The 27,006-nt window shown below is 40.2% G+C and overlaps 1 protein-coding gene across 1 annotated transcript in view; it reads left to right on the top strand.

Moving 5' to 3' along the window:
* Positions 1 to 1,132: 1,132 nt before the first annotated feature.
* Positions 1,133 to 27,006, top strand: part of LOC120047685 (single-minded homolog 1-A-like) — a 38,856-nt gene continuing 12,982 nt past the window's right edge. The window contains exons 1-8 of the mRNA XM_038993235.1: positions 1,133 to 1,307; positions 7,006 to 7,088; positions 7,925 to 8,014; positions 8,174 to 8,282; positions 8,395 to 8,480; positions 8,821 to 9,020; positions 9,268 to 9,374; positions 16,606 to 16,753. Coding sequence (XP_038849163.1) covers positions 1,133 to 1,307; positions 7,006 to 7,088; positions 7,925 to 8,014; positions 8,174 to 8,282; positions 8,395 to 8,480; positions 8,821 to 9,020; positions 9,268 to 9,374; positions 16,606 to 16,753 — 998 coding nt within the window. The remainder of the gene's footprint in view (positions 1,308 to 7,005; positions 7,089 to 7,924; positions 8,015 to 8,173; positions 8,283 to 8,394; positions 8,481 to 8,820; positions 9,021 to 9,267; positions 9,375 to 16,605; positions 16,754 to 27,006) is intronic.

Here is a 27,006-nt window from a genome sequence, read left to right as displayed (position 1 = left end):
GGATCTATACGAGAAAATCCCGGATTCACATCGAGCACTGACACGTTAATAATAATAATAATGCCCAATAGGGAAATGGAACAGACTACTTACTGCCCAATGAGGGACAGGCTGGCTGGTAGAAACGCGGGGGTGGGCTGTTCTCAGATTCTACGGGAGAAATAGGGAGATAGAGTTAAAAACAGAGGGGTTGTAAATTATTTTTGATACACTCGCATCCCTCAAGCAGAGATGAGGGAAGTATAGTGTTCCTCTGCTGTCGTAGTTGAAGTTTTACTGAGGATGTTCGGGGAAACTAGGACATGAGAACAGAAGTGAGAAGAGGTAACATTGCTGCAGATTTCTGGAAAAAAAGTTGGGTTTGGTTGTAATCCGTGCTCCGAGGTAGGTTGATAATCTAGCATGTTTCCAATACTGTATCTGACACTGCCTTGAAACGAAGATGCAGTCATTAGGACCACTAAAATGAGATTGTGCGTATTGACACTGTCTCTAGGCTAATTACTAAAGTTTAGTAAGCCTACCTAATTGGTGCGTAATGCGCATTGCAATCAATGGTCACCACAAGTGTGATGTTCACATTTTACAAGGCCTATCTGGTGCAATTGAACGTGTGCAAATGACAATTTTACATCAGTAGGCCTATGTCTATTTGAACAATATTAGGTTCAAAGTAATAATGTATTCTCGCATATTATTATTTTTTTCAGGGGGACATGATGTCTTCGGCAACGGTGTGAAGGACCTGAACTCCTCACAGAGATGTTGGGCCCAAGTGGACGTCATGTACAATGAATCTGGAGCTATGGCCGATTACTCCTCATAATAAACAGGATACTCAGATCCTTCTTCACCATCTTAATCTATCCTGGAAGTAACATGGGAATGTTCATATTTTATTTCTGGATTTAGTCAGGAAGGAGAACAGAGCAGCTACAGTGTTATCTTGACGCACCACACAAGGTATCCGCGCCCGAGAAATACAGTTCGTGCATTGGAAGAGCCAGCGCGTAAAACAGAATGCATGGGTGTCAAAGCAGTAAAATGATCTAGAATTGAGATCTGTATATTGACTGACTTTTATTGTTTGGTGAATTCACGCCAAGGTCGAAGAAAATATAATTATTTGAAAATGAAAGAAAAATCGAAAAATGCTGCCCGGACTCGACGGGAAAAGGAAAATAGTGAATTCTATGAGCTGGCCAAACTATTGCCATTACCTTCTGCCATCACGTCTCAGCTTGATAAAGCTTCAATTATTCGACTCACAACAAGTTACTTGAAAATGAGAATTGTTTTTCCTGAAGGTAAGGTTATGATATTATTATATTAAACGTTATGTTATATTATGATGATTATTATTAGGCTATTTTAACAACCAACGTTTATATTGATGTTATCATAAGTGTTATTGGTGTGTTTAATATTATATTTGTGTTACAGTTATGCTTTTTGTTTTTATTTTGGTGCTAGATATTCATGTTCTTATGCAAGGCTAATAATTCAAATCATAATTCCAAATGTTGCCACATATTATCAAATGACTTTGTTGCCTCATCTATACACTGATATACATGTGCAATGTGTTATATTATAATGTCTTATAATGATGAATTATGTCATGTTATTAACATTTTAATTCTGCTCATTCTGCAAAACGCCTGTGCTGCCACTTCTCCTCATTTACACGAATCATTGGGGAATCAATAAGACTACAGTAATTATTGTGTTTACGTATGGGAGATGTGTAGGCCTACATGCATCTAAATTAAGCTATATGTTGCATACCATAACTTGTTAGGCCCAATTAAATTCCATTCAATAATCTCGGCACTGTTGCATGTGAAGGGAATACTTTTATTTACTTATGTTATTTCCTTTACTGATATATGGAATAGTTCTATATTTTAGTTGGTTATATATTGTCAAATATAAGCAATCAGAGAGATAGTCAAAATGCCATACGGACTTAAGATTACTTTTGTAGGCCTTTCGAATTATGGCCATGAAATTGTGGCAATATTATTAACTAGGACTAAAAATACAATTCATTGGAATTTATTCTATCAAAATCTACCATCATGTTTTTCCAAAACAAACTTGATTCATGCCAAGTAGCCTAAAGCTGGCAACTTTATGCACACAATGTCCTGTGAAATAACTAGTGTGCGCGCATACATGGATAACCGACCGTTGTACACACCTCTTTGTCTGTGAAGAATACACTGTGCGTGTCTTTTTACATTTATACACGTGTAGTCCCCTTTCAGAGTCAGGCGACCATGATGCCCCTGGAAGACGATTAGCCGTCATTTGCCACCTTCTCCCCGTGGTCTCAACGGGCCCCTGTTCTGCGTGACCGCTACAGAGCCGCGCCAATTAGCGTCACCCGAGCGACTAGCGGTCTGATCCTTACGAACATATGGGGGGGCCTTGTAACACTGAGGCAAAGAAGAGAAGCGACTTCTCAAGAATGACTTCTCAAGCTCAGGCTGTTAAGACACACACACACAACAAACAAAAAAACGCACGAGAGTATATGGATTGTGGATTTTGCTTAAAATCGATTCCCCCTGTGTCGAATGTTGTTTTTAGGCCTATAGGCCTAACCTATGTATGACGTTGCAGGTGATCAACGATTCATCGCATGCACAGGCGTCTTGGGCGTACCCGTAGATATTATCATATCAGTAAAGTTAATGCAGTCAGTATAAGAAGTGGAACACTGCACGTAATAGGCCTACTGAACATATTTTATCTAAATTCTAATTGACAAATTCCATAAGCACACGCGATTGGTTGTTTTGACATTGTGACAAGTGTCATATCTCGTCTACAGTTAATTTTATCTTCATCAGTGTTTTACTGAGTTGTCCAAGGTCCGCATATCTGGTTTACACTATACACCTACTTCAAATTGGGGGATTCTTCACGAACTAAAAACAAAAAAAGACCATGATTTGGGGGATTTTCACGAAATTGAATCCATAGAAGGGTCCTTTAGAGGAAGAATTGTTGACATATATTTGACATTTGTATATTAAAGCATAATTGAGACATAAAAACTTGAATGCCGAATATTTGTGACATTTTCGACTTACCCAGGCCTCCTTTAAGACTCTATAATGTTTAATCTGTAGGTGCTACAAAGCAGAAATTGGTTTCATATGAAGCTTTGTCACTTGCTCTGTGATATTAGTAGTATTTTGATTTCAATAACAATTTTATTACATTAATTTATAACAATTTAAAAAATTTGATTTGGTTATTTTTTTTTCAATATAGGCCTATGGTTTAACATAGTACAGATCTACCTACTCTACAGGCATATCAAAGTTCCAGAGTGGGATCTCTGCTAGTTTTAAATTTATGGACCATTTTATACAGAGAAATTGACAAAGTAGGCAATGTAGCCAATCACAGCCTTCCTTTTACTTGCATCACTGGCCTTTCTAGGGAGTTTTTCCTAGCCACCGTGCTTCTACACCTGCATTGCTTGCTGTTTGGGGTTTTAGGCTGGGTTTCTGTACAGCACTTCGAGATATTAGCTGATGTACGAAGGGCTATATAAAATAAAATAAACTTGATTTGATTTGATTGCACATCCTGCAAATCACCAGCAGAGGGCGACCATTTTGAATCCATTTTCACATTCCCTAATTGATAATACTTACAAATTACTCTAAAAGTAGCAGAGATCCCAGTCTGGAACTTTGACAGGCTGTAGAGTATATAGAGAAATTAGCCAAATCCAAAATGGTAGCCTATATTTTCAATGTTCATGTTTATATTTTTCAATATTAATACATTTGTCATACATTTTTATAAAAATTATATAGCTGATATCACAGAGCAAACAGTAAAGCTTCATATGACACCAATCTTTGCTTTGTAGCACCTACAGATGAAACATTATGGAGTCTTAAAGGAGGCCTGGCTAAGACGAAAATGTCAGAAATATTCCAACTTCAATTAATTATTTCTCAATCATGCTTTAAGATACAAATGTCAAATATATGTCAACAATCCTTTCTCCAAAGGACCCTAGTTTCGATTACATCTAGTGAAAATCCCCAAAATCTGGCCACTCCAATCTGTCCCCTATACATTTTAAATCGATGAGCCATGATAACCATTGAAGTTAAATTGGTACAGAATTCACGGGTGCAACAAATATAGCCTCTTACAAGGCACGCCTCAAAATATGTTAATGAGCCAGAAACAACAATAGGCCTACCATGCACCCACTAGTGGTTAAAAGGTTTTTGGCGCTCCAAAGATACGTTTTTTATTTTTTACTGTTGATAATACCTAAAATGTCAGTTTTCCGTTACAGTGTAGGCTAAAGGCTATCATAGATTATCAACTTAAGCTCGTTATAGATAGGCCCGCCTACTCTTTAATATTGATAAAAGAGGAGTGTAGAACAAAATGTAAACCAGAAATAGTCTATCTAGTGTTAGTAGCCTATTCTCACCAGAAGCTCATTTCAGTCACAGTTTGTCTGGGTGAATGGAATGATGAGGAAATTATGACAGGACTATGCTTAATTCGTTTTTTATCACCGTTTTAATAGGCTACAGCTCACCGTTTCCACACTTGATAAGGAAACAAAGCATGCGGTCGTTTCCCAAGACAAGCATATGGTAAAATAAACTGATGAATAATTGAAGCTACAGTCTCACAGGGAGGAGGGGATAGTGGCTGTATGGGGGAATCTTCTGTATACTCAGTTTAGGAGGGTCCTGTCACGGATGCGTTTTACGATCCGTATTGCGAGCCATGTGCGTTCCTCATTAAATAGCCTCTGCTGTTTTAAAGGGCTGTCCAAACACACACTGCTGCGAGGAGTGCAAAGCGAATCGCCTTGAAACACGACGTCGAATTAGGCCCGGAAAGTGACAGGGTTTATTGCAAAGAAAATGTTCCGAGTATTCGCCAGTAAAATATTATATGAACATGTATAGAGGTGAGAGGGTTTTATGGCCGTTATTGACAGCGAGCGGTCAATAACCTTTGCTCCACCCCATGTTGTCCCACCGAGTTGAATTACAAGTCACATCAGAGAGAGCGGGAGAGCGGGAGAGACGTGTTGATGCGTTTGTTTTTCTGAAGTCTTCCGCCGCTGTTAGATTAATCGAAAAGACAAATAGACATACAATGCGTATTTGGGCCACCTCACATTTTATTTGGTTCTACAAAATGTTTTGACATTAAATAACCATAACAGCAAACCATGTGTCTGGCTTATCAGGCGTTGCTGACGCAAAAAGGCAATATTAAAATCATAATTCCAATATAGGACATTATTAGGCCTAGCCCATTTCTTGGAAGGATTTTTAAACTTTTTATATTCCTATACCTTGTTGAAACCTCCACAATTAATGGGACACGATATATGTGTGTGTAGACCTACAAAATATAGTATGCTTCTTCTAAGAGCTGAGGCCCGTGTAAATAATGATCTAAATCTGTTGTGGACGCGCACGTGAGCAAAATAACAAATTGAGCTCAGAGAAACTGGGAGCTTTTTCAACTGCAATTTTATAGGAGACGAATACAATTTTCTAGCCATGCATGCGGGCAATTGAACACTCTTTCAGGACAGGGCTCTCCAGACTAATCTTTGAGTCGTCACTAACACCTCTTTTGTTTGAAATGTAGGCCTACTTTTGTTCAGTTTGGACCACTTCATGTCGCAGGAGTATCTTTAGATCCTATTTCTGAATGTAATGCCCAATTTAGTGATTATCTTAAGCGCGCGTTGATGTCGAAGAGAGCCTAATTCCCTGCGGTAGGTCAAGTGCGAGAACCTAAAGGCCCCAGCTCGAGCTCCCACACAGATTACCATGGCGCGGAGAGGAACAGACAGTCCTACCTATGTGGTCACTAGTTACCACAGCCTATTTGTACATTTATACATTTTTTCAAAATGTGATTTTAAATCTACCCATTATCTTAACCACACTGCTAACCTTATGCCTAACCCTAACCTTAAATTAAGACCAAAAAAGCTAATGTATTTTTTTCATACATTTTTACAATATAGACAATTTTGACTTTGTGGCTTTGGTACCTAGTGGAAACCAACCTATGGCCCTGCTTACTTGTAATTAGCTTAAAACGTGACGTATTGACACACTAAAAACGGCCCTAGTATGATTATAGTTTCCCCCCCCCCCCCCCCCCCCCAACAAGCTTCCACATGTTACATTATTGCCAGTAGGCCTATAGGTCTATCGGTGGTAGTCATTCATCAGAATGATATGAAATGCTAAAGGTTAAGAGATTTAGATTAAATCATTGTCTATTGAATAATATATGTTTTTCCATATGACACTGAATGGTTCAGCTCCTGTAGTGAAGAGGCTGCATATTTGAGTTGTGGTTAAGGAGTAATTTGTTTGTTTCAGTTGTGTAAACGTGAAGTGCATTTTTAGTTAATATTAAAATGCGAAACGTTTTTGTTTGTTGTTGTGATCTTTGCACGGGCACGTGTTTGATTTCGTATGGAATTTGCATTGCAATCGGGATTGCGCGGTGGTTTACCGGGGACAGCAACTCTTATTTGCTTTATCGAACTTTGTTGGTTCCTTCGGGTGTGCTGTGGAGATTTGCACGTTCAATGTCTTGCCAACCTGTTTACAGTCCAGTCATCGCTGTGAAATCAGGTGTGCTCAACTGAACGAATAATATTAGGTTTTTAAATATAGACCCAAACATTATATTTATTTCAAGTGTGAATATGAATATTATTCACACTAAAATCATTGATTTTAACGCTGATAGCCATATTATTACATTTACACAATTACGTCGAAAATGAATAATGCATCTCAAAGGCATCCTCTCTATAAAGAGAGATATTAGGCCTATGTAAGATTATTATTGTCATGTTTGGTTATTATGATGATGAGTATTATTATGTCGCTTTTATTGTAACTTATGTACATTTATTCTAAAATACAAAACTGATATTCACTTATTTTCCCATGTGTGTTGCAGGTCTGGGAGAGTCCTGGGGCCACGTGAGTCGGACCAGAACTCTGGATAATGTTGGGCGAGAGCTGGGATCACATCTGTTACAGGTGGGATCACATATCCTACAGGTGCAGACTTATTTGAATTATGAACGCCATTTTTATCTTTGGAACATAATAGAAATGTAAAAAAAAATGTCGAATGGTAAACGTGTTTTTATTATTGTAAATTCTGTACACATTACTTCATTTTTATTGTATTATTATCATTATTATTATCATCATTATCTCACGTGAGAGCAGCAGTTGTCGCAGTTATCCATATTTTAAAGGGAGAGTGATTTTCTTCCTCACAACATCTCCCTCCTGCTGCTCTCATTCTTGTGGATATAAATCTGGAAATATCTTCAACGCATTCATAGTCACGCGCTGCGCCTCTCTTCTCTCCTCCAGGAGTCTCTAGTTAACAAGGGTTCGTTTCCTACATGATCGTAACAACACTAAATGCAACACAGCAAAAGTACCATGGCCTAGTAGTTATAGTATAGTCGAAGTTCTAGACTATAATAATGATATTAATAAGTATGCAGACATTATTAGTGTGTTTCTATTGATAATTTCAAGGTAATTAATAATTTCTAGATAATGAATTTGGATACATTGAACAAAATGTTATTATTATTATTATTATGCTAATTGGTAACAACCTTTTTGATACAGTCAACCGATAAAAAAAACACAATGCTACGATGCTGTCATAGACGTGTCTCTGATATTTTCCTTATTTTGTATTGACAACAGATTGATTGATTATCAATTTGAGAAATTAAATGATCTAATAACCTGTATAGTAGCACTAATATGTAGGCCTAGCTAGGCAAAGATCTACACACATTTTGTCCACATTGGACCTAATTAATATATACATTACATTTATTTTTCAGACGTTGGACGGGTTCATTTTTGTGGTTGCTCCTGACGGGAAAGTAATGTACATATCTGAAACAGCATCGGTCCATTTGGGCTTATCACAGGTAGGCTGCTACACAATCCGTCTTTATTTCGATTAAATTGATTGCTTTATTTTGCATTCGATTTAAATCGATCCTTGTGCTTTGTGCTACAGTAGACATAGCCTATAGTCCTATGTTTTACGTTTCTTGAAAACAATGACTAAACGTGTATTTTAACAGGTAGAGCTGACCGGAAATAGTATTTACGAGTACATCCACCCCGCTGACCACGACGAAATGACAGCCGTGCTGACAGCTCACCAACCCTGCCACTCGCACTTTGTCCAAGGTATGGTAGCCTGTGTATGCTATGTTGACTGACTGACTGAGCACTGAATCATGTGTCATGGTATTTACATTATATGGTCGTCTTTGATTGCGTTTTCTCTCTGTCTTTGAAGAATATGAAATGGAACGTTCGTTCTTCTTGAGAATGAAATGCGTCCTCGCGAAAAGAAATGCTGGTCTGACATGTGGTGGATACAAGGTAGGCCTATGTTGCTGCCATCTTTCTCAATGTCGAAGATGTTAGATTATATAGTCAGTCATTCCAGTTTGTGTTTATGGTGTGACTGAATTGTTGATAGTTGGCACATGGTCTTTATAATTGAAGCCTATATTTTAAACTTCTCTGGCAAACTGCAGTTGTTTTTTGAAAAATCCATCAAACTGTAGTTTTAGCCCTGCTAGAAACTCTCCGTTCCCATGCAGTCCATAATAACAGAAATCTCTTGCAATACCTCTAAACTGGTTGAATACATATTTCCATATGTGTATTCTTATATATTGTAAGCCTTCATGCATATTTGTGTGTACAATTCTGTTAGGTGATCCACTGCAGCGGGTACCTAAAGATCCGTCAGTACAGCCTGGACATGTCTCCATTTGATGGCTGCTATCAGAACGTGGGCTTGGTGGCGGTGGGCCACTCTCTACCCCCTAGCGCTGTCACTGAAATCAAACTACACAGCAACATGTTCATGTTCAGAGCCAGCCTGGATATGAAGCTCATCTTCCTCGACTCCAGGTAAATACAGCATTTAACGCAACTCACACACTGGAGAAGCTTAGTGGTCCCAAATACTTAAGGTTCCACTTTAAACAACTTCAAACGGCTTTGTTGAGCATTCATAACATCTTCATAAACACTACATAGATGCATGAGTAGTCATACACATCTGAAATAATGAGGAAGATGCAGAAATTGGGTACTTTCTGTATGCATATGTATCTGTAATTCTGAGCGTGTGTATTTAATATTGTGTATGTCCCAGGGTAGCTGAGCTGACAGGCTATGAGCCCCAGGATCTTATAGAGAAGACGCTCTATCATCATGTCCATAGCTGTGACTCCTTCCACCTGAGATGTGCACACCACTTGTGTGAGTTAGGTTTGTTTTGCTCTCCTACAGTTACTATCTCCCAGTCCTCAGCACTAGAATTTTCTATCTGTGATATATTAACAGTGTAGTGGCAATAGTAATACAAAAGGCATAACTAACACCACTGTCTGTGCTGAATGTTATACAGATATCTAATGTACTTACAGTGCATTCGGAAACTATTCAGACCCCTTGAATTTTTCCACATTTTGTTACTTATTCTAAAATGGATTAAATAGTTTTTTCCCCCTCATGTAACTACACGCAATACCCCATAATGACAAAGCAAAAAACGTTTTTTAGACACTTTTGCAAATGTGTTAAAAATAAAAACTGATATCATATTTACGTAAGTATTTAGACCCTTTACTCAATACTTTGTTGAAGCGCTTTTGGCAGTGATTGCAGCGTTGAGGCTTCTTGAGTATGGCGCTACAAGCTTGGCGCACCTGTATTTGGGAGTTTCTCCCATTCTTCTCTGCAGTTCATCTCAAGCTCTGTCAGGTTGGATGGGGAGCGTTGCTATCACAGCTATTTTCAGGTCTCTCCAGAGATGTTCGATCGGGTTCAAGTCTTGGTTCTGGCTGGGCCACTCAAGGACATTCAGAAACTTGTCCCGAAGCCACTTCTGCGTGGTCTTGGCTGTGTGCTTAGGGTCGTTGTCCTGTTGGAAGGTGAACCTTCACCCCAGTCTGAGGTCCTAAGTGCATTGGAGCAGGTTTTTATCAAGGATCTCGCTGTACTTTGCTCCGTTCATCCTTCCCTCAATCCTGACTAGTCTCCTAGTCCCTGCCACTGAAAAACATCCCCACAGCATGATGCTGCCACCACCGTGCTTCACCTTAGGGATGGTGCCAGGTTTACTCCAGACATGATGCTTGGCATTCAGGCCAAAGAGTTCAATCTTGGATTCGTCAGACCAGAGAATCTTGTTTCTCATGGTCTGAGTCTTTAGGTGCCTTTTGCCAAAGTAGGCTGTCTTGTGCCTTTTACTGAGGAGTGGCTTCCGTCTGGCCACTCTACCATAAAGGCCTGATTGGTGGAGTGCTGCAGAGATGGTTGTCCTTCTGGAAGGATCTCCCATCTCCACAGAGGAACTCTGGAGCTCTGAGTGACAATCGGGTTCTTAGTCACCTCCCTGACTAAGGCCCTTCTCCCCTGATTGCTCAGTTTGGTGGTTCCAAACTTCTTCTATTTAAGAATGATGGAGGCCACTGTGTTCTTGGGGACCTTCAATGCTGCAGACATTTTTTGGTGCTTCGACACAATCCTATTTTGACCTCATGGCTTGGTTTTTGCTGTGACACGCATTGTCAACTGTGGGACCTTATATAGATAGGTGTGTGCCTTTCCAAATCATGTCCAATCAGTTGAATTTACCACAAGTGGACTCCAATCAAGTTGTAGAAACATCTCAAGGATGATCAATGAAACAGGATGCACCTGAGCTCAATTTCGAGTCTCATAGCAAAGGGTCTGAATACGCATGTAAATAAGGTATTTCTAAAAACCTGTTTTCGCTTTGTCATTATGGGGTATTGTGATTTGTATTTAATTTAATACATTTTAAAACAAGGATGTAATGTAACAAAATGTGAAAAAAGTCAAGGGGTCTGAATACTTTCTGAATGCACTGTAATTGTACTTTAATAAATGCTTTACATCACATGAAACAAAGTGCCTTTTTTTCCATTTCTAAATTGTTTTATGAACTATCTGATTGATATTATAGTTTCACGTCACCCGAGTCTAAAATATTATCTGACAAATAAAATATATACTTTTTTAATAATGTCTTATCAGTTCAAATATATTTTGTGTATATGACAGAGTAATTGCAATAACCTGTTCTACTTAGAACAACATCCATCCTCTCACAAAAATGGTGCCGGAAGAAATGGCAGCAGTTTTATGGGCGCCCAACCAATTGTGCTATTATGTGTTTTTTTTCGCGTTATTTGTAACTTATTTGGTACATAATGTTTCTGCAACCGTATCTTACGGCAGACAAGAGCTTCTGGATATCAAGACAGCGATCACTCACCTCGGATTAGACAAAGATTTTTTCAGCAACAAGCAAGACTCACATGATATTCTCCAAACACCCGGCAAGGCCGACATCCCAGTTATTCGCAAGAGAAAGAGATGCAGGTACAGAGGACACAGATCGGGGTGCCTCGTAAGGATCCGCAGAAGCCGAGTGGGAAAGCTGCCGTTACCTTCAATATTACTCGCCAACGTGCAATCATTGGACAATAAATTAGGCGAGGTACGATCACGAATATCCTACCAACGGGACCTCAAAAACTTTAATATCCTATGTTTCACGGAATCGTGGCTGAATGATGACATGGATATTCAGCTAGCGGGATATACGCTTCACCGGCAAGATAGAACAGCACACTCCAGTAAGACGAGGGGGGGGCGGTCTGTGCATATTTGTAAACAACAGCTGGTGCACGAAATCTAAGGAAGTCTCTAGATTTTGCTCACCTGAAGTAGAGTATATTGTGATAAATTGCAGGCCACACTACTTGCCTAGAGAGTTCTCAGCTATACTTTTCGTGGCTGTTTATTTACCACCACAAACAGATGCTGGCACTAAGACGGCACTCAGTCAGCTGTATAAGGAAATAAGCAAACAGGAAACCACTCACCCAGAGATGGCGCTCCTAGTGGCCGGAGAATTTAATGCAGGGAAACTTAAATCAGTTCTATCAAATCTCTATCAACATGTTAAATGTGCAACCAGAGGGAAAAAAATTCTAGATCACCTGCACTCCACACACAGAGACGCGTACAAAGCTCTCCCTCGCCCTCCATTTGGTAAATCCGACCACAACTCTATCCTCCTGATTTAAAGCAGGAAGCACCAGTGACTCGGTCTATAAAAAAGTGGTCAGATGAAGCAGATGCTAAACTACAGGACTGTTTTGCTATTACAGACTGGAACATGTTCCGGGATTCTTCCGATGACATTGAGGAATACACCACATCAGTCACTGGCTTTATCAATAAGTGCATCGAAGATGTTGTCCCCACAGTGAATGTACGTACATACCCCAACCAGAAGCCATGGATTACAGGCAACATTCGCACTGAGCTAAAGGGTAGAGCTGCCGCTTTCAAGGTGCGGGACTCTAACCCGGAAGCTTACAAGAAATCCCGCTATGCCCTGCGACCATCAAACAGGCAAAACGTGAATACAGGGCTAAGATTGAATCATACTACACCAGCTCCGACGCTTGTCGGATGTGGCAGGGCTTGCAAACTATTACAGACTACAAAGGGAAGCACAGCCGCAAGCTGCCCAGTGACACGAGCCTAACAGACGAGCTAAATCACTTCTATGCTCGCTTCGAGGCAAGAAACACTAAGGCATATATGAGAGCATCAGCTGTTCCGGATGACTGTGTGATCACGCTCTCCGTAGCCGACGTGAGTAAGACCCTTAAACAGGTCAACATACACAAGGCTGCGGGGCCAGACGGATTACCAGGACGTGTGCTCCGGGCATGTGCTGACCAACTGGCAGGTGTCTTCACTGACAATTTCAACATGTCCCTGATTGAGTCTGTAATACCAACATGTTTCAAGCAGATCACCTTAGTCCCTGTGCCCAATTTTACTAAGGCAACCTGCCTAAATGACCTGCCACTCATGTCCATAGCCATGAAGTGCTTTGAAAGGCTGGTAATGGCTCACATCAACACCATTATCCCAGAAACCCTAGACCCACTCCAATTTGCATACCGCCCAAACAGATCCACAGATGATGCAATCTCTATTGCCCTCCACACTGCCCTTTCCCACCTGGACAAAAGGAACACCTATGTGAGAATGCTATTCATTGACTACAGCTCAGCATTCAACACCATAGTACCCTCGAAGCTCATCACTAAGCTAAGGAACCTGGGACTAAACTCCTCCCTCTGCAACTGGATCCTGGACTTCCTGACGGGCCGCCCCTAGGTGGTGAGGGTAGGTAGCAACACATCTGCCACGCTGATCCTCAACACTGGAGCTCCCCAGGGGTGTGTGCTCAGTCCCCTCCTGTACTCCCTGTTCACCCACGACTGCATGGCCAGGCACAACTCCAACACCATCATTAAGTTTGCAGATGACACAACAGGCCTGATTACCGACAGCGACGAGACAGCCTATAGGGAGGAGGTCAGAGACCTGGCCGGGTGGTGCCAGAATAACAACCTCTCCCTCAACGTAACCAAGACTAAGGAGATGATTGTGGACTACAGGAAAAGGAGCACCGAGCAGGCCCCCATTCTCATCGACGGGGCTGTAGTGGAGCAGGTTGAAAGCTTAAAGTTCCTTGGTGTCCACATCAACAACAAACTAGAATGGTCCAAACACACCAAGACAGTCGTGAAGAGGGCACGACAAAGCCTATTCCCCCTCAGGAAACTAAAAAGATTTGGCATGGGTCCTGAGATCCTCAAAAGGTTCTACAGCTCGAACATTGAGAGCATCCTGACCGGTTATATCACTGCCTGATACGGCAATTGCTCGGCCTCCGACCGCAAGGCACTTCAGAGGGTAGTGCGTACGGCCCAGTACATCACTGGGTCTAAGCTGCCTGCCATCCAGGACCTCTACACCAGGCGGTGTCAGAGGAAGGCCCTAAATATTGTCAAAGATCCCAGCCACCCCAGTCATAGACTGTTCTCTCTAATACCGCATAGCAAGCGGTACCGGAGTGCCAAGTCTAGAACAAAAAGACTTCTCAACAGTTTTTACCCCCAAGCCATAAGACTTCTGAACAGGTAATCAAATGGTTACCCGGACTATTTCCATTGTGTGCCCCACCCCTCCAACCCCTCTTTTACGCTGCTGCTACTCTCTGTTTATCATATATGCATAGTCACTTTAACTATACATTCATGTACATACTACCTCAATTGGCCCAACCAACCAGTGCTCCCGCACATTGGCTTACCGGGCTATCTGCATTGTGTCCCACCACCCGCCAACCCCTCTTTTTACGCTACTGCTACTCTCTGTTCATCATATATGCATAGCCACTTTAAACATACCTACATGTACATACTACCTCAATAAGCCTGACTAACCGGTGTCTGTATATAACCTTGCTACTGTTATTTTCAAATGTCTTTTTACTGTTTTATTTCTTTACTTACACACACACACACACACACCTTTTTTTCGCACTATTGGTTAGAGCCTGTAAGTAAGCATTTCACTGTAAGGTCTACACCTGTTGTATTCGGCGCACGCGACAAATAAACTTTGATTTGATTTGATGTTGCACTACAATCATATCATCCAATTATGTTATACAGTTGAAGTCGGAAGTTTACATACACTTAGGTTGGAGTCATTAAAACTTGTATTTCAACCACTCCACACATTTCTTGTTAACAAACTGTCGTTTTGGCAAGTCGGTTAGGATATCTACTTTGTGCATGACACAAGTAATTTTTCCAACAATTGTTTACAGACAGATTATTTCACTTATCATTCACTGTATCACAATTCCAGTAGGTCAGAAGTTTACATACACTAAGGTGACTCTGCCTTTAAACAGCTTGGAAAATTCCAGAAAATGATGCCATGGCTTTAGAAGTTTCTGATAGGCTAATTGACATAATTTGAGTCAATTGGTGGCATACCTGTGGATGTATTTTAAGGCCTACCTTCAAATTCAGTGATTCTTTGCTTGACGTCATGGGAAAATCTAAATAAATCAGCCAAGACCTCAGAAAAAAATTGTAGACCTCCACAAGTCTGGTTCATCTTTGGGAGCAATTTCCAAATGCCTGAAGATACCACGTTTATCTGTACAAACAATAGTCGGCAAGTATAAACACCATGGGACCACACAGCCGTCATACCGCTCACGAAGGAGATGCGTTCTGTCTCCTAGAGATGAACGTACTTTGGTGCGAAAAGTGCAAATCAATCCCAGAACAACAGGAAAGGACCTTGTGAAGATGCTGGAGGAAACAGGTACAAAAGTATCAATATCCACAGTAAAATGAGTCTTATATCGACATAACCTGAAACGCCGCTCAGCAAGGAAGAACCAACTGCTCCAAAACCTCCATAAAAAAGCCAGACTACAGTTTGCAACTGCATATGGGGACAAAGATCATACTTTTTGAAGAAATGTCCTCTGGTCTGATGAAACAAAAATATAACCGTTTGGCCATAATGACCATCGTTATGTTTGGAGGAAAAAGGGGGGGGGGGGGGGGGGGGGGGGGGGGGCTTGTAAGCCGAAGAACACCATCCCAACCGTGAAGCACGGGGGTGGCAGCATCATGTTGTGGGGATGCTTTGCTGCAGGAGGGACTGGTGCACTTCACAAAATAGATGGCATCATGAGGAAGAAAAATGATGTGGATATATTGAAGCAACATCTCAAGACATCAGTCAGGAAGTTAAAGCTTGGTCGCAAATGCGTCTTCCAAATGGACAGTGACCCCAAGCATACTTCCAAATTTGTGGCAAAATGGCTTAAGGACAACAAAGTCAAGGTATTGGAGTGGCCATCACAAAGCCCTGACCTCAATCCCATAGAAAATTTGTGGGCAGAACTGAAAAAGTGTGTGCGAGCAAGGAGGCCTACAAACCTGACTCAGTTACACCAGCTCTGTCAGGAGGAATGGGACAAAATGACTCAACTTATTGTGGGAAGCTTGTGGAAGGCTACCCGAAATGTTTGACCCAAGTTAAACAATTTAAAGGCAATGCTACCAAATACTAATTGAGTGTATGTAAACTTCTGACCCACTGGGAATGTGATGAAAGAAATAAAAGCTGAAATAAATATTTCTCTCTACTATTATTCTGACATTTCAAATTCTTAAAATAAAGTGGCGATCCTAACTGACCTAATTTTTACTAGGATTAAATGTCAGGAATTGTGAAAAACTGAGTTTAAATGTATTTGGCTAAGGTGTATGTAAACTTCCGACTTCAACTGTACATGACCACTAATTAATGCTTAATTCTTTTTGGAACAATGATATAAACAAGAATTTCAGTTTCCCTCTAACTCTCTCTCTCCCCCTCTATTTGTCTCTGTGACTCCCTCTCTTTGTCTCTGTCTCTGTCTCTCTCTCTCTCTCTCTCTCTCTCTCTCTCTCTCTCTCTCTCTCTCTCTCTCTCTCTCTCTCTCTCTCTCTCTCTCTCTCTCTCTCTCTCTCTCTCTCTCTCTCTCCTCCCCCCCCCCCCCCCCCCCCCCCCCCAGTGCTGGTGAAAGGCCAAGTGACCACTAAGTATTATAGGTTCCTGGCTAAGCAGGGTGGCTGGGTTTGGGTCCAGAGCTATGCCACCATCGTACACAACAGCCGTTCCTCCAGACCCCACTGTATCGTCAGTGTCAACTACGTCCTCACGTAGGTACCTCAGCAAAACCCCAGAGGATAACACATGAAAGCATTGTACAACAGTTATTTCTCATGTGATCCTTGGTGGATGACGTACAGGACCAACACTACATCAGTGGGTCATAATATGTGTGCAAGTCCCACCGTGTGTATTAGAGGTCGACCGATTATGATTTTTCAACGCCAATACCGATTATTGGAGGACCAAATTAAAGCCGATACCGATTAATCGCCCTATTTTTATATATGTATTTGTAATAATGACAATTACAACAATACTGAATGAACAATGAACACTTTTATTTTAACTTAATATAATACATCAATAAAATCAATTTAGTCTCAAATAAATAATGAAACATGTTCAATTTGGTTTAAATAATGCAAAAACCAAGTGTTGGAGAAGAAAGTAAAAGTGCAATATGTGCCATGTAAAAAAGCTAACGTTTAAGTTCCTTGCTCAGAACATGAGAACATATGAAAGCTGGTGGTTCCTTTTAACATGAATCTTCAATATTCCCAGGTAAGAAGTTTTGGGTTGTAGTTATTATAGGACTATTTCTCTCTATACCATTTGTATTTCATATACCTTTGACTATTGGATGTTCTAATAGGTACTTTAGTATTGCCAGCCTAATCTCGGGAGTTGATAGGCTTGATAAGTCATAAACAGCGCAATGCTTGAAGCATTGCAAAGAGCTGCTGGCCTACGCAGGAAAGTTGCTGTTTGAATGAATGCTTACGAGCCTGCTGCTGCCTACCACCGCTCAGTCAGACTGCTCTATCAAATTATAGACTTAATTATAATATAATAGCACACAGAAATACGAGCCTTAGGTCATTAATATGGTAAAATCCGGAAACTATCATTTCGAAAACAAAACGTTTATTCTTTCAGTGAAATACGGAACCGTTCCGTATTTTATCTAACGGTGTCACGCCCTGACCGTAGAGTGCTTTGTATGTTTCTATTTTTAGTTTGGTCAGGGTGTGATGTGGGTGGGTATTCTATGTTGTAGGTCTAGGTTTTCTATTTCTATGTATTTGGCCTGGTATGGTTCTCAATCAGAGGCAGCTGTCTATCGTTGTCTCTGATTGAGAGCCATACTTAGGTAGCCTGTTTTCCCACTTTTGTTTGTGGGTGGTTATTTTCTGGTTAGTGTTTGTTGCACCTGTCAGAACTGTTCGTTGGTCATTTTGTTGTTTTTGTTCGGGTATTCATCTTGATTAAAAGTAATTATGGATACGTACCACGCTGCACTTTGGTCCTCCTCTCCTTCTCCCGACGACGTCCGTTACAAACGGGTGGAATCCATAAGTCTAAATATTGCTGTTACATTGCACAACTTTCAATGTTATGTCATAATTACGTACAATTCTGGCAAATTAGTTCGCAACGAGCCAGGCGGCCCAAACTTTTGCATATACCCTGACTCTGCGTGCAATGAACGCAAGAGAAGTGACACAATTTCCCTAGTTTAATATTGCCTGCTAACATGAATTTATTTTAATTAAATATGCAGGTTTAAAAAAATATACTTCTGTGTATTGATTTTAAGAAAGGCATTGATGTTTCTGGTTAGGTCCATTTGTGCAACAATTGTGCTTTATTTCGCAAATGCGCTTATCATCCCCCGTTTGGCGAAGTTGGCTGTCTTTGTTAGGAAGAAATAGTCTTCACACAGTTCGCAACGAGCCAGGTGGCCCAAACTGCTGCATATACCCTGACTCTGTTGAACAGAACGCAAGAGAAGTGACACAATATCCCTAGTTAAAATAAATTCATGTTAGCAGGCAATATTAACTAAATTTGCAGGTTTAAAAATATATACTTGTGTATTGATTTTAAGAAAGGCGTTGATGTTTATGGTTAGGTACACATTGGTGCAACGACAGTGCTTTTTTTGCGAATGCGCTTGTTAATACACCCGTTTGGCGAAGTAGGCTGTGATTCAATGATAAATTAACAGGCACCGCATCGATTATATGCAACGCAGGACAAGCTAGTTAAACTAGTAATATCATCAACCATGTGTAGTTAACTAGTGATTATGTTAAGATTGAATGTTTTTTATAAGATACGTTTAATGCTAGCTAGCACCTTGCCTTGGCTCCTTGCTGCACTCGCATAACAGGTAGTCAGCCTGCCACGCAGTCTCCTCGTGGAGTGCAATGTAATCGACCATGATCGGTGTCCAAAAATGCAGATTACCGATTGTTATGAAAACTTGAAATCGGCCCAAATTAATCGGCCATTCCGATTAATCGGTCGACCTCTAGTGTGTATAGCCTACCCTTTTGCTTTGTCTATGCATCACCAATACGTCTGTAGTACTGTCAGTAGAAATAATGGTGCTGTAGGTCTAGGGTGTATGTTATTTTTTCAGTGGATGGTTATATCTCCTAGCGGGAGTCATGGCACCGCAGAGAGAGATCAGCAGTCACATCTGTCCTTGATTTGTTTGGTCTGATGTGATTCCTGGCTCTGGGAGGGTCAGGCCAGGCTTGAGCCTGTTCAGATTTTTACACAGCACCACACACACACACAGACTTCTTTGTAGCTCAGCTTAGCTGTCGTTTCCCAATCTGATAAGATAATGAGTATTGGCACCCGAGGTTTACACAAGCCGTCACTGCGAATCAATTAACGAGAGGTTAATAAGAAATATATTTATTTTTAGGTTAATAAGTGTGGATGTCTGTGTGTAGAGTAGTTATAATAAGAAACATGACACGTTTTTTTGTTAATTTGCTTAAATGACTTAAGTGTAGTGGACGAGGTGTTTGTTGAAGGTAAGTTTTGACAGGATTGTAAATAGGACCTTTTTATTTGTTGAGCTCATTTATAGTGGAACGAAGTTGTGTATTTTCGTCTCATCAAAGCCTGTCGACTGTGTTTGTTGTTGTTCTGTAGATGTTAGGATGAAATGTTCTGTTAGATTTTTCTGTCTAATAGGGTGAGAGTTTACAGTAGCTGACAGGCAGGCTGCAGTGTTCTATCACTGTTTTCAATTTAGAATAATCATTTCTTGAAAAACTGAAAGTTGTTTACTGTCACTTTCTTCTGCTGTAGAATAGTTATCATGTGTAATAGTGTGGATATCTGTGTGTAGAGTAGTTATGATGTCTAGTAGTGTGGATATCTGTGTGTAGAGTAGTTATGATGTCTAGTAGTGTGGATATCTGTGTGTAGAGTAGTTATGATGTGTAGTAGTGTGGATGTCTGTGTGTAGAGTAGTTATGATGTGTAGTAGTGTGGATGTCTGTGTGTAGAGTAGTTATGATGTGTAGTAGTGTGGATATCTGTGTGTAGAGTAGTTATGATGTGTAGTAGTGTGGATGTCTGTGTGTAGAGTAGTTATGATATGTAGTAGTGTGGATGTCTGTGGTCGTAGAATAGTTATTGTGTAATAGTGTGGATGTCTGTAATCGTAGAATAGTTATGATGTGTAGTAGTGTGGATGTCTGTGTGTAGAGTAGTTATGATGTGTAGTAGTGTGGATGTCTGTGTGTAGAATAGTTATGATGTGTAGTAGTGTGGATGTCTGTGTGTAGAATAGTTATGATGTCTAGTAGTGGGGATGTCTGTGATCGTAGAATAGTTATTGTCTAGTAGTGTGGATGTCTGTGGTCGTAGAATAGTTATGATGTCTAGTAGTGGGGATGTCTGTGGTCGTAGAATAGTTATTGTCTAGTAGTGGGGATGTCTGTGATCGTAGAATAGTTATTGTCTAGTAGTGGGGATGTCTGTGATCGTAGAATAGTTATTGTCTAGTAGTGGGGATGTCTGTGTGTAGAGTAGTTATGATGTGTAGTAGTGTGGATGTCTGTGTGTAGAGTAGTTATGATGTGTAGTAGTGTGGATGTCTGTGTGTAGAGTAGTTATGATGTGTAGTAGTGTGGATGTCTGTGGTCGTAGAATAGTTTTTGTCTAGTAGTGGGGATGTCTGTGGTCGTAGAATAGTTATTGTCTAGTAGTGGGGATGTCTGTGGTCGTAGAATAGTTATGATGTGTAGTAGTGTGGATGTCTGTGATCGTAGAATAGTTATTGGGTAGTAGTGTGGATGTCTGTGATCGTAGAATAGTTATTGTCTAGTAGTGGGGATGTCTGTGATCGTAGAATAGTTATTGTCTAGTAGTGTGGATGTCTGTGATCGTAGAATAGTTATTGGGTAGTAGTGTGGATGTCTGTGATCGTAGAATAGTTATTGTCTAGTAGTGTGGATGTCTGTGATCGTAGAATAGTTATTGTCTAGTAGTGTGGATGTCTGTGATCGTAGAATAGTTATTGTCTAGTAGTGTGGATGTCTGTGATCGTAGAATAGTTATTGTCTAGTAGTGTGGATGTCTGTGATCGTAGAATAGTTATTGTCTAGTAGTGTGGATGTCTGTGGTCGTAGAATAGTTATTGTGTAGTAGTGTGGATGTCTGTGATCGTAGAATAGTTATTGGGTAGTAGTGTGGATGTCTGTGATCGTAGAATAGTTATTGTGTAGTAGTGTGGATGTCTGTGATCGTAGAATAGTTATTGTGTAGTAGTGTGGATGTCTGTGATCGTAGAATAGTTATTGGGTAGTAGTGTGGATGTCTGTGGTCGTAGAATAGTTATTGTGTAGTAGTGTGGATGTCTGTGGTCGTAGAATAGTTATTGTGTAGTAGTGTGGATGTCTGTGGTCGTAGAATAGTTATTGGGTAGTAGTGTGGATGTCTGTGATCGTAGAATAGTTATTGTCTAGTAGTGGGGGATGTCTGTGATCGTAGAATAGTTATTGTGTAGTAGTGTGGATGTCTGTGGTCGTAGAATAGTTATTGTTTAGTAGTGTGGATGTCTGTGATCGTAGAATAGTTATTGGGTAGTAGTGTGGATGTCTGTGATCGTAGAATAGTTATTGTCTAGTAGTGTGGATGTCTGTGATCGTAGAATAGTTATTGTCTAGTAGTGTGGATGTCTGTGGTCGTAGAATAGTTATTGTCTAGTAGTGGGGATGTCTGTGATCGTAGAATAGTTATTGTCTAGTAGTGTGGATGTCTGTGATCGTAGAATAGTTATTGGGTAGTAGTGTGGATGTCTGTGGTCGTAGAATAGTTATTGTCTAGTAGTGTGGATGTCTGTGATCGTAGAATAGTTATTGGGTAGTAGTGTGGATGTCTGTGATCGTAGAATAGTTATTGTCTAGTAGTGGGGATGTCTGTGATCGTAGAATAGTTATTGTCTAGTAGTGTGGATGTCTGTGATCGTAGAATAGTTATTGTGTAGTAGTGTGGATGTCTGTGATCGTAGAATAGTTATTGTCTAGTAGTGTGGATGTCTGTGATCGTAGAATAGTTATTGTCTAGTAGTGTGGATGTCTGTGATCGTAGAATAGTTATGATGTGTAGTAGTGTGGATGTCTGTGATCGTAGAATAGTTATGATGTGTAGTAGTGTGGATGTCTGTGATCGTAGAATAGTTATTGGGTAGTAGTGTGGATGTCTGTGATCGTAGAATAGTTATTGTGTAGTAGTGTGGATGTCTGTGATCGTAGAATAGTTATTGGGTAGTAGTGTGGATGTCTGTCATCGTAGAATAGTTATTGTGTAATAGTGTGGATATCTGTGTGTAGAGTAGTTATGATGTCTAGTAGTGTGGATATCTGTGTGTAGAGTAGTTATGATGTCTAGTAGTGTGGATATCTGTGTGTAGAGTAGTTATGATGTGTAGTAGTGTGGATGTCTGTGTGTAGAGTAGTTATGATGTGTAGTAGTGTGGATGTCTGTGTGTAGTGTAGTTATGATGTGTAGTAGTGTGGATATCTGTGTGTAGAGTAGTTATGATGTGTAGTAGTGTGGATGTCTGTGTGTAGAGTAGTTATGATATGTAGTAGTGTGGATGTCTGTGGTCGTAGAATAGTTATTGTGTAATAGTGTGGATGTCTGTAATCGTAGAATAGTTATGATGTGTAGTAGTGTGGATGTCTGTGTGTAGAGTAGTTATGATGTGTAGTAGTGTGGATGTCTGTGTGTAGAATAGTTATGATGTGTAGTAGTGTGGATGTCTGTGTGTAGAATAGTTATGATGTCTAGTAGTGGGGATGTCTGTGATCGTAGAATAGTTATTGTCTAGTAGTGTGGATGTCTGTGGTCGTAGAATAGTTATGATGTCTAGTAGTGGGGATGTCTGTGGTCGTAGAATAGTTATTGTCTAGTAGTGGGGATGTCTGTGATCGTAGAATAGTTATTGTCTAGTAGTGGGGATGTCTGTGATCGTAGAATAGTTATTGTCTAGTAGTGGGGATGTCTGTGTGTAGAGTAGTTATGATGTGTAGTAGTGTGGATGTCTGTGTGTAGAGTAGTTATGATGTGTAGTAGTGTGGATGTCTGTGTGTAGAGTAGTTATGATGTGTAGTAGTGTGGATGTCTGTGTGTAGAGTAGTTATGATGTGTAGTAGTGTGGATGTCTGTGGTCGTAGAATAGTTATTGTCTAGTAGTGGGGATGTCTGTGGTCGTAGAATAGTTATTGTCTAGTAGTGGGGATGTCTGTGGTCGTAGAATAGTTATGATGTGTAGTAGTGTGGATGTCTGTGATCGTAGAATAGTTATTGGGTAGTAGTGTGGATGTCTGTGATCGTAGAATAGTTATTGTCTAGTAGTGGGGATGTCTGTGATCGTAGAATAGTTATTGTCTAGTAGTGTGGATGTCTGTGATCGTAGAATAGTTATTGGGTAGTAGTGTGGATGTCTGTGATCGTAGAATAGTTATTGTCTAGTAGTGTGGATGTCTGTGATCGTAGAATAGTTATTGTCTAGTAGTGTGGATGTCTGTGATCGTAGAATAGTTATTGTCTAGTAGTGTGGATGTCTGTGATCGTAGAATAGTTATTGTCTAGTAATGTGGATGTCTGTGATCGTAGAATAGTTATTGTCTAGTAGTGTGGATGTCTGTGGTCGTAGAATAGTTGTTGTGTAGTAGTGTGGATGTCTGTGATCGTAGAATAGTTATTGTGTAGTAGTGTGGATGTCTGTGATCGTAGAATAGTTATTGTCTAGTAGTGTGGATGTCTGTGGTCGTAGAATAGTTATTGTGTAGTAGTGTGGATGTCTGTGATCGTAGAATAGTTATTGGGTAGTAGTGTGGATGTCTGTGATCGTAGAATAGTTATTGTGTAGTAGTGTGGATGTCTGTGATCGTAGAATAGTTATTGTGTAGTAGTGTGGATGTCTGTGATCGTAGAATAGTTATTGGGTAGTAGTGTGGATGTCTGTGGTCGTAGAATAGTTATTGTGTAGTAGTGTGGATGTCTGTGGTCGTAGAATAGTTATTGTGTAGTAGTGTGGATGTCTGTGGTCGTAGAATAGTTATTGGGTAGTAGTGTGGATGTCTGTGATCGTAGAATAGTTATTGTCTAGTAGTGGGGGATGTCTGTGATCGTAGAATAGTTATTGTGTAGTAGTGTGGATGTCTGTGGTCGTAGAATAGTTATTGTTTAGTAGTGTGGATGTCTGTGATCGTAGAATAGTTATTGGGTAGTAGTGTGGATGTCTGTGATCGTAGAATAGTTATTGTCTAGTAGTGTGGATGTCTGTGATCGTAGAATAGTTATTGTCTAGTAGTGTGGATGTCTGTGGTCGTAGAATAGTTATTGTCTAGTAGTGGGGATGTCTGTGATCGTAGAATAGTTATTGTCTAGTAGTGTGGATGTCTGTGATCGTAGAATAGTTATTGGGTAGTAGTGTGGATATCTGTGGTCGTAGAATAGTTATTGTCTAGTAGTGTGGATGTCTGTGATCGTAGAATAGTTATTGGGTAGTAGTGTGGATGTCTGTGATCGTAGAATAGTTATTGTCTAGTAGTGGGGATGTCTGTGATCGTAGAATAGTTATTGTCTAGTAGTGTGGATGTCTGTGATCGTAGAATAGTTATTGTGTAGTAGTGTGGATGTCTGTGATCGTAGAATAGTTATTGTCTAGTAGTGTGGATGTCTGTGATCGTAGAATAGTTATTGTCTAGTAGTGTGGATGTCTGTGATCGTAGAATAGTTATGATGTGTAGTAGTGTGGATGTCTGTGATCGTAGAATAGTTATGATGTGTAGTAGTGTGGATGTCTGTGATCGTAGAATAGTTATTGGGTAGTAGTGTGGATGTCTGTGATCGTAGAATAGTTATTGTGTAGTAGTGTGGATGTCTGTGATCGTAGAATAGTTATTGGGTAGTAGTGTGGATGTCTGTCATCGTAGAATAGTTATTGTGTAATAGTGTGGATATCTGTGTGTAGAGTAGTTATGATGTCTAGTAGTGTGGATATCTGTGTGTAGAGTAGTTATGATGTCTAGTAGTGTGGATATCTGTGTGTAGAGTAGTTATGATGTGTAGTAGTGTGGATGTCTGTGTGTAGAGTAGTTATGATGTGTAGTAGTGTGGATGTCTGTGTGTAGTGTAGTTATGATGTGTAGTAGTGTGGATATCTGTGTGTAGAGTAGTTATGATGTGTAGTAGTGTGGATGTCTGTGTGTAGAGTAGTTATGATATGTAGTAGTGTGGATGTCTGTGGTCGTAGAATAGTTATTGTGTAATAGTGTGGATGTCTGTAATCGTAGAATAGTTATGATGTGTAGTAGTGTGGATGTCTGTGTGTAGAGTAGTTATGATGTGTAGTAGTGTGGATGTCTGTGTGTAGAATAGTTATGATGTGTAGTAGTGTGGATGTCTGTGTGTAGAATAGTTATGATGTCTAGTAGTGGGGATGTCTGTGATCGTAGAATAGTTATTGTCTAGTAGTGTGGATGTCTGTGGTCGTAGAATAGTTATGATGTCTAGTAGTGGGGATGTCTGTGGTCGTAGAATAGTTATTGTCTAGTAGTGGGGATGTCTGTGATCGTAGAATAGTTATTGTCTAGTAGTGGGGATGTCTGTGATCGTAGAATAGTTATTGTCTAGTAGTGGGGATGTCTGTGTGTAGAGTAGTTATGATGTGTAGTAGTGTGGATGTCTGTGTGTAGAGTAGTTATGATGTGTAGTAGTGTGGATGTCTGTGTGTAGAGTAGTTATGATGTGTAGTAGTGTGGATGTCTGTGTGTAGAGTAGTTATGATGTGTAGTAGTGTGGATGTCTGTGGTCGTAGAATAGTTATTGTCTAGTAGTGGGGATGTCTGTGGTCGTAGAATAGTTATTGTCTAGTAGTGGGGATGTCTGTGGTCGTAGAATAGTTATGATGTGTAGTAGTGTGGATGTCTGTGATCGTAGAATAGTTATTGGGTAGTAGTGTGGATGTCTGTGATTGTAGAATAGTTATTGTCTAGTAGTGGGGATGTCTGTGATCGTAGAATAGTTATTGTCTAGTAGTGTGGATGTCTGTGATCGTAGAATAGTTATTGGGTAGTAGTGTGGATGTCTGTGATCGTAGAATAGTTATTGTCTAGTAGTGTGGATGTCTGTGATCGTAGAATAGTTATTGTGTAGTAGTGTGGATGTCTGTGATCGTAGAATAGTTATTGTCTAGTAGTGTGGATGTCTGTGGTCGTAGAATAGTTATTGTGTAGTAGTGTGGATGTCTGTGATCGTAGAATAGTTATTGGGTAGTAGTGTGGATGTCTGTGATCGTAGAATAGTTATTGTGTAGTAGTGTGGATGTCTGTGATCGTAGAATAGTTATTGTGTAGTAGTGTGGATGTCTGTGATCGTAGAATAGTTATTGGGTAGTAGTGTGGATGTCTGTGGTCGTAGAATAGTTATTGTGTAGTAGTGTGGATGTCTGTGGTCGTAGAATAGTTATTGTGTAGTAGTGTGGATGTCTGTGGTCGTAGAATAGTTATTGGGTAGTAGTGTGGATGTCTGTGATCGTAGAATAGTTATTGTCTAGTAGTGGGGGATGTCTGTGATCGTAGAATAGTTATTGTGTAGTAGTGTGGATGTCTGTGGTCGTAGAATAGTTATTGTTTAGTAGTGTGGATGTCTGTGATCGTAGAATAGTTATTGGGTAGTAGTGTGGATGTCTGTGATCGTAGAATAGTTATTGTCTAGTAGTGTGGATGTCTGTGATCGTAGAATAGTTATTGTCTAGTAGTGTGGATGTCTGTGGTCGTAGAATAGTTATTGTCTAGTAGTGGGGATGTCTGTGATCGTAGAATAGTTATTGTCTAGTAGTGTGGATGTCTGTGATCGTAGAATAGTTATTGGGTAGTAGTGTGGATATCTGTGGTCGTAGAATAGTTATTGTCTAGTAGTGTGGATGTCTGTGATCGTAGAATAGTTATTGGGTAGTAGTGTGGATGTCTGTGATCGT

This window comes from Salvelinus namaycush, chromosome 5, assembly GCF_016432855.1.
Source record: "Salvelinus namaycush isolate Seneca chromosome 5, SaNama_1.0, whole genome shotgun sequence".
In the NCBI taxonomy this organism is placed as follows: Eukaryota; Metazoa; Chordata; class Actinopteri; order Salmoniformes; family Salmonidae; genus Salvelinus; species Salvelinus namaycush.
Note: the sequence above shows the minus strand (reverse complement) of the source record. Positions and strands in the feature narration are given on the sequence as shown.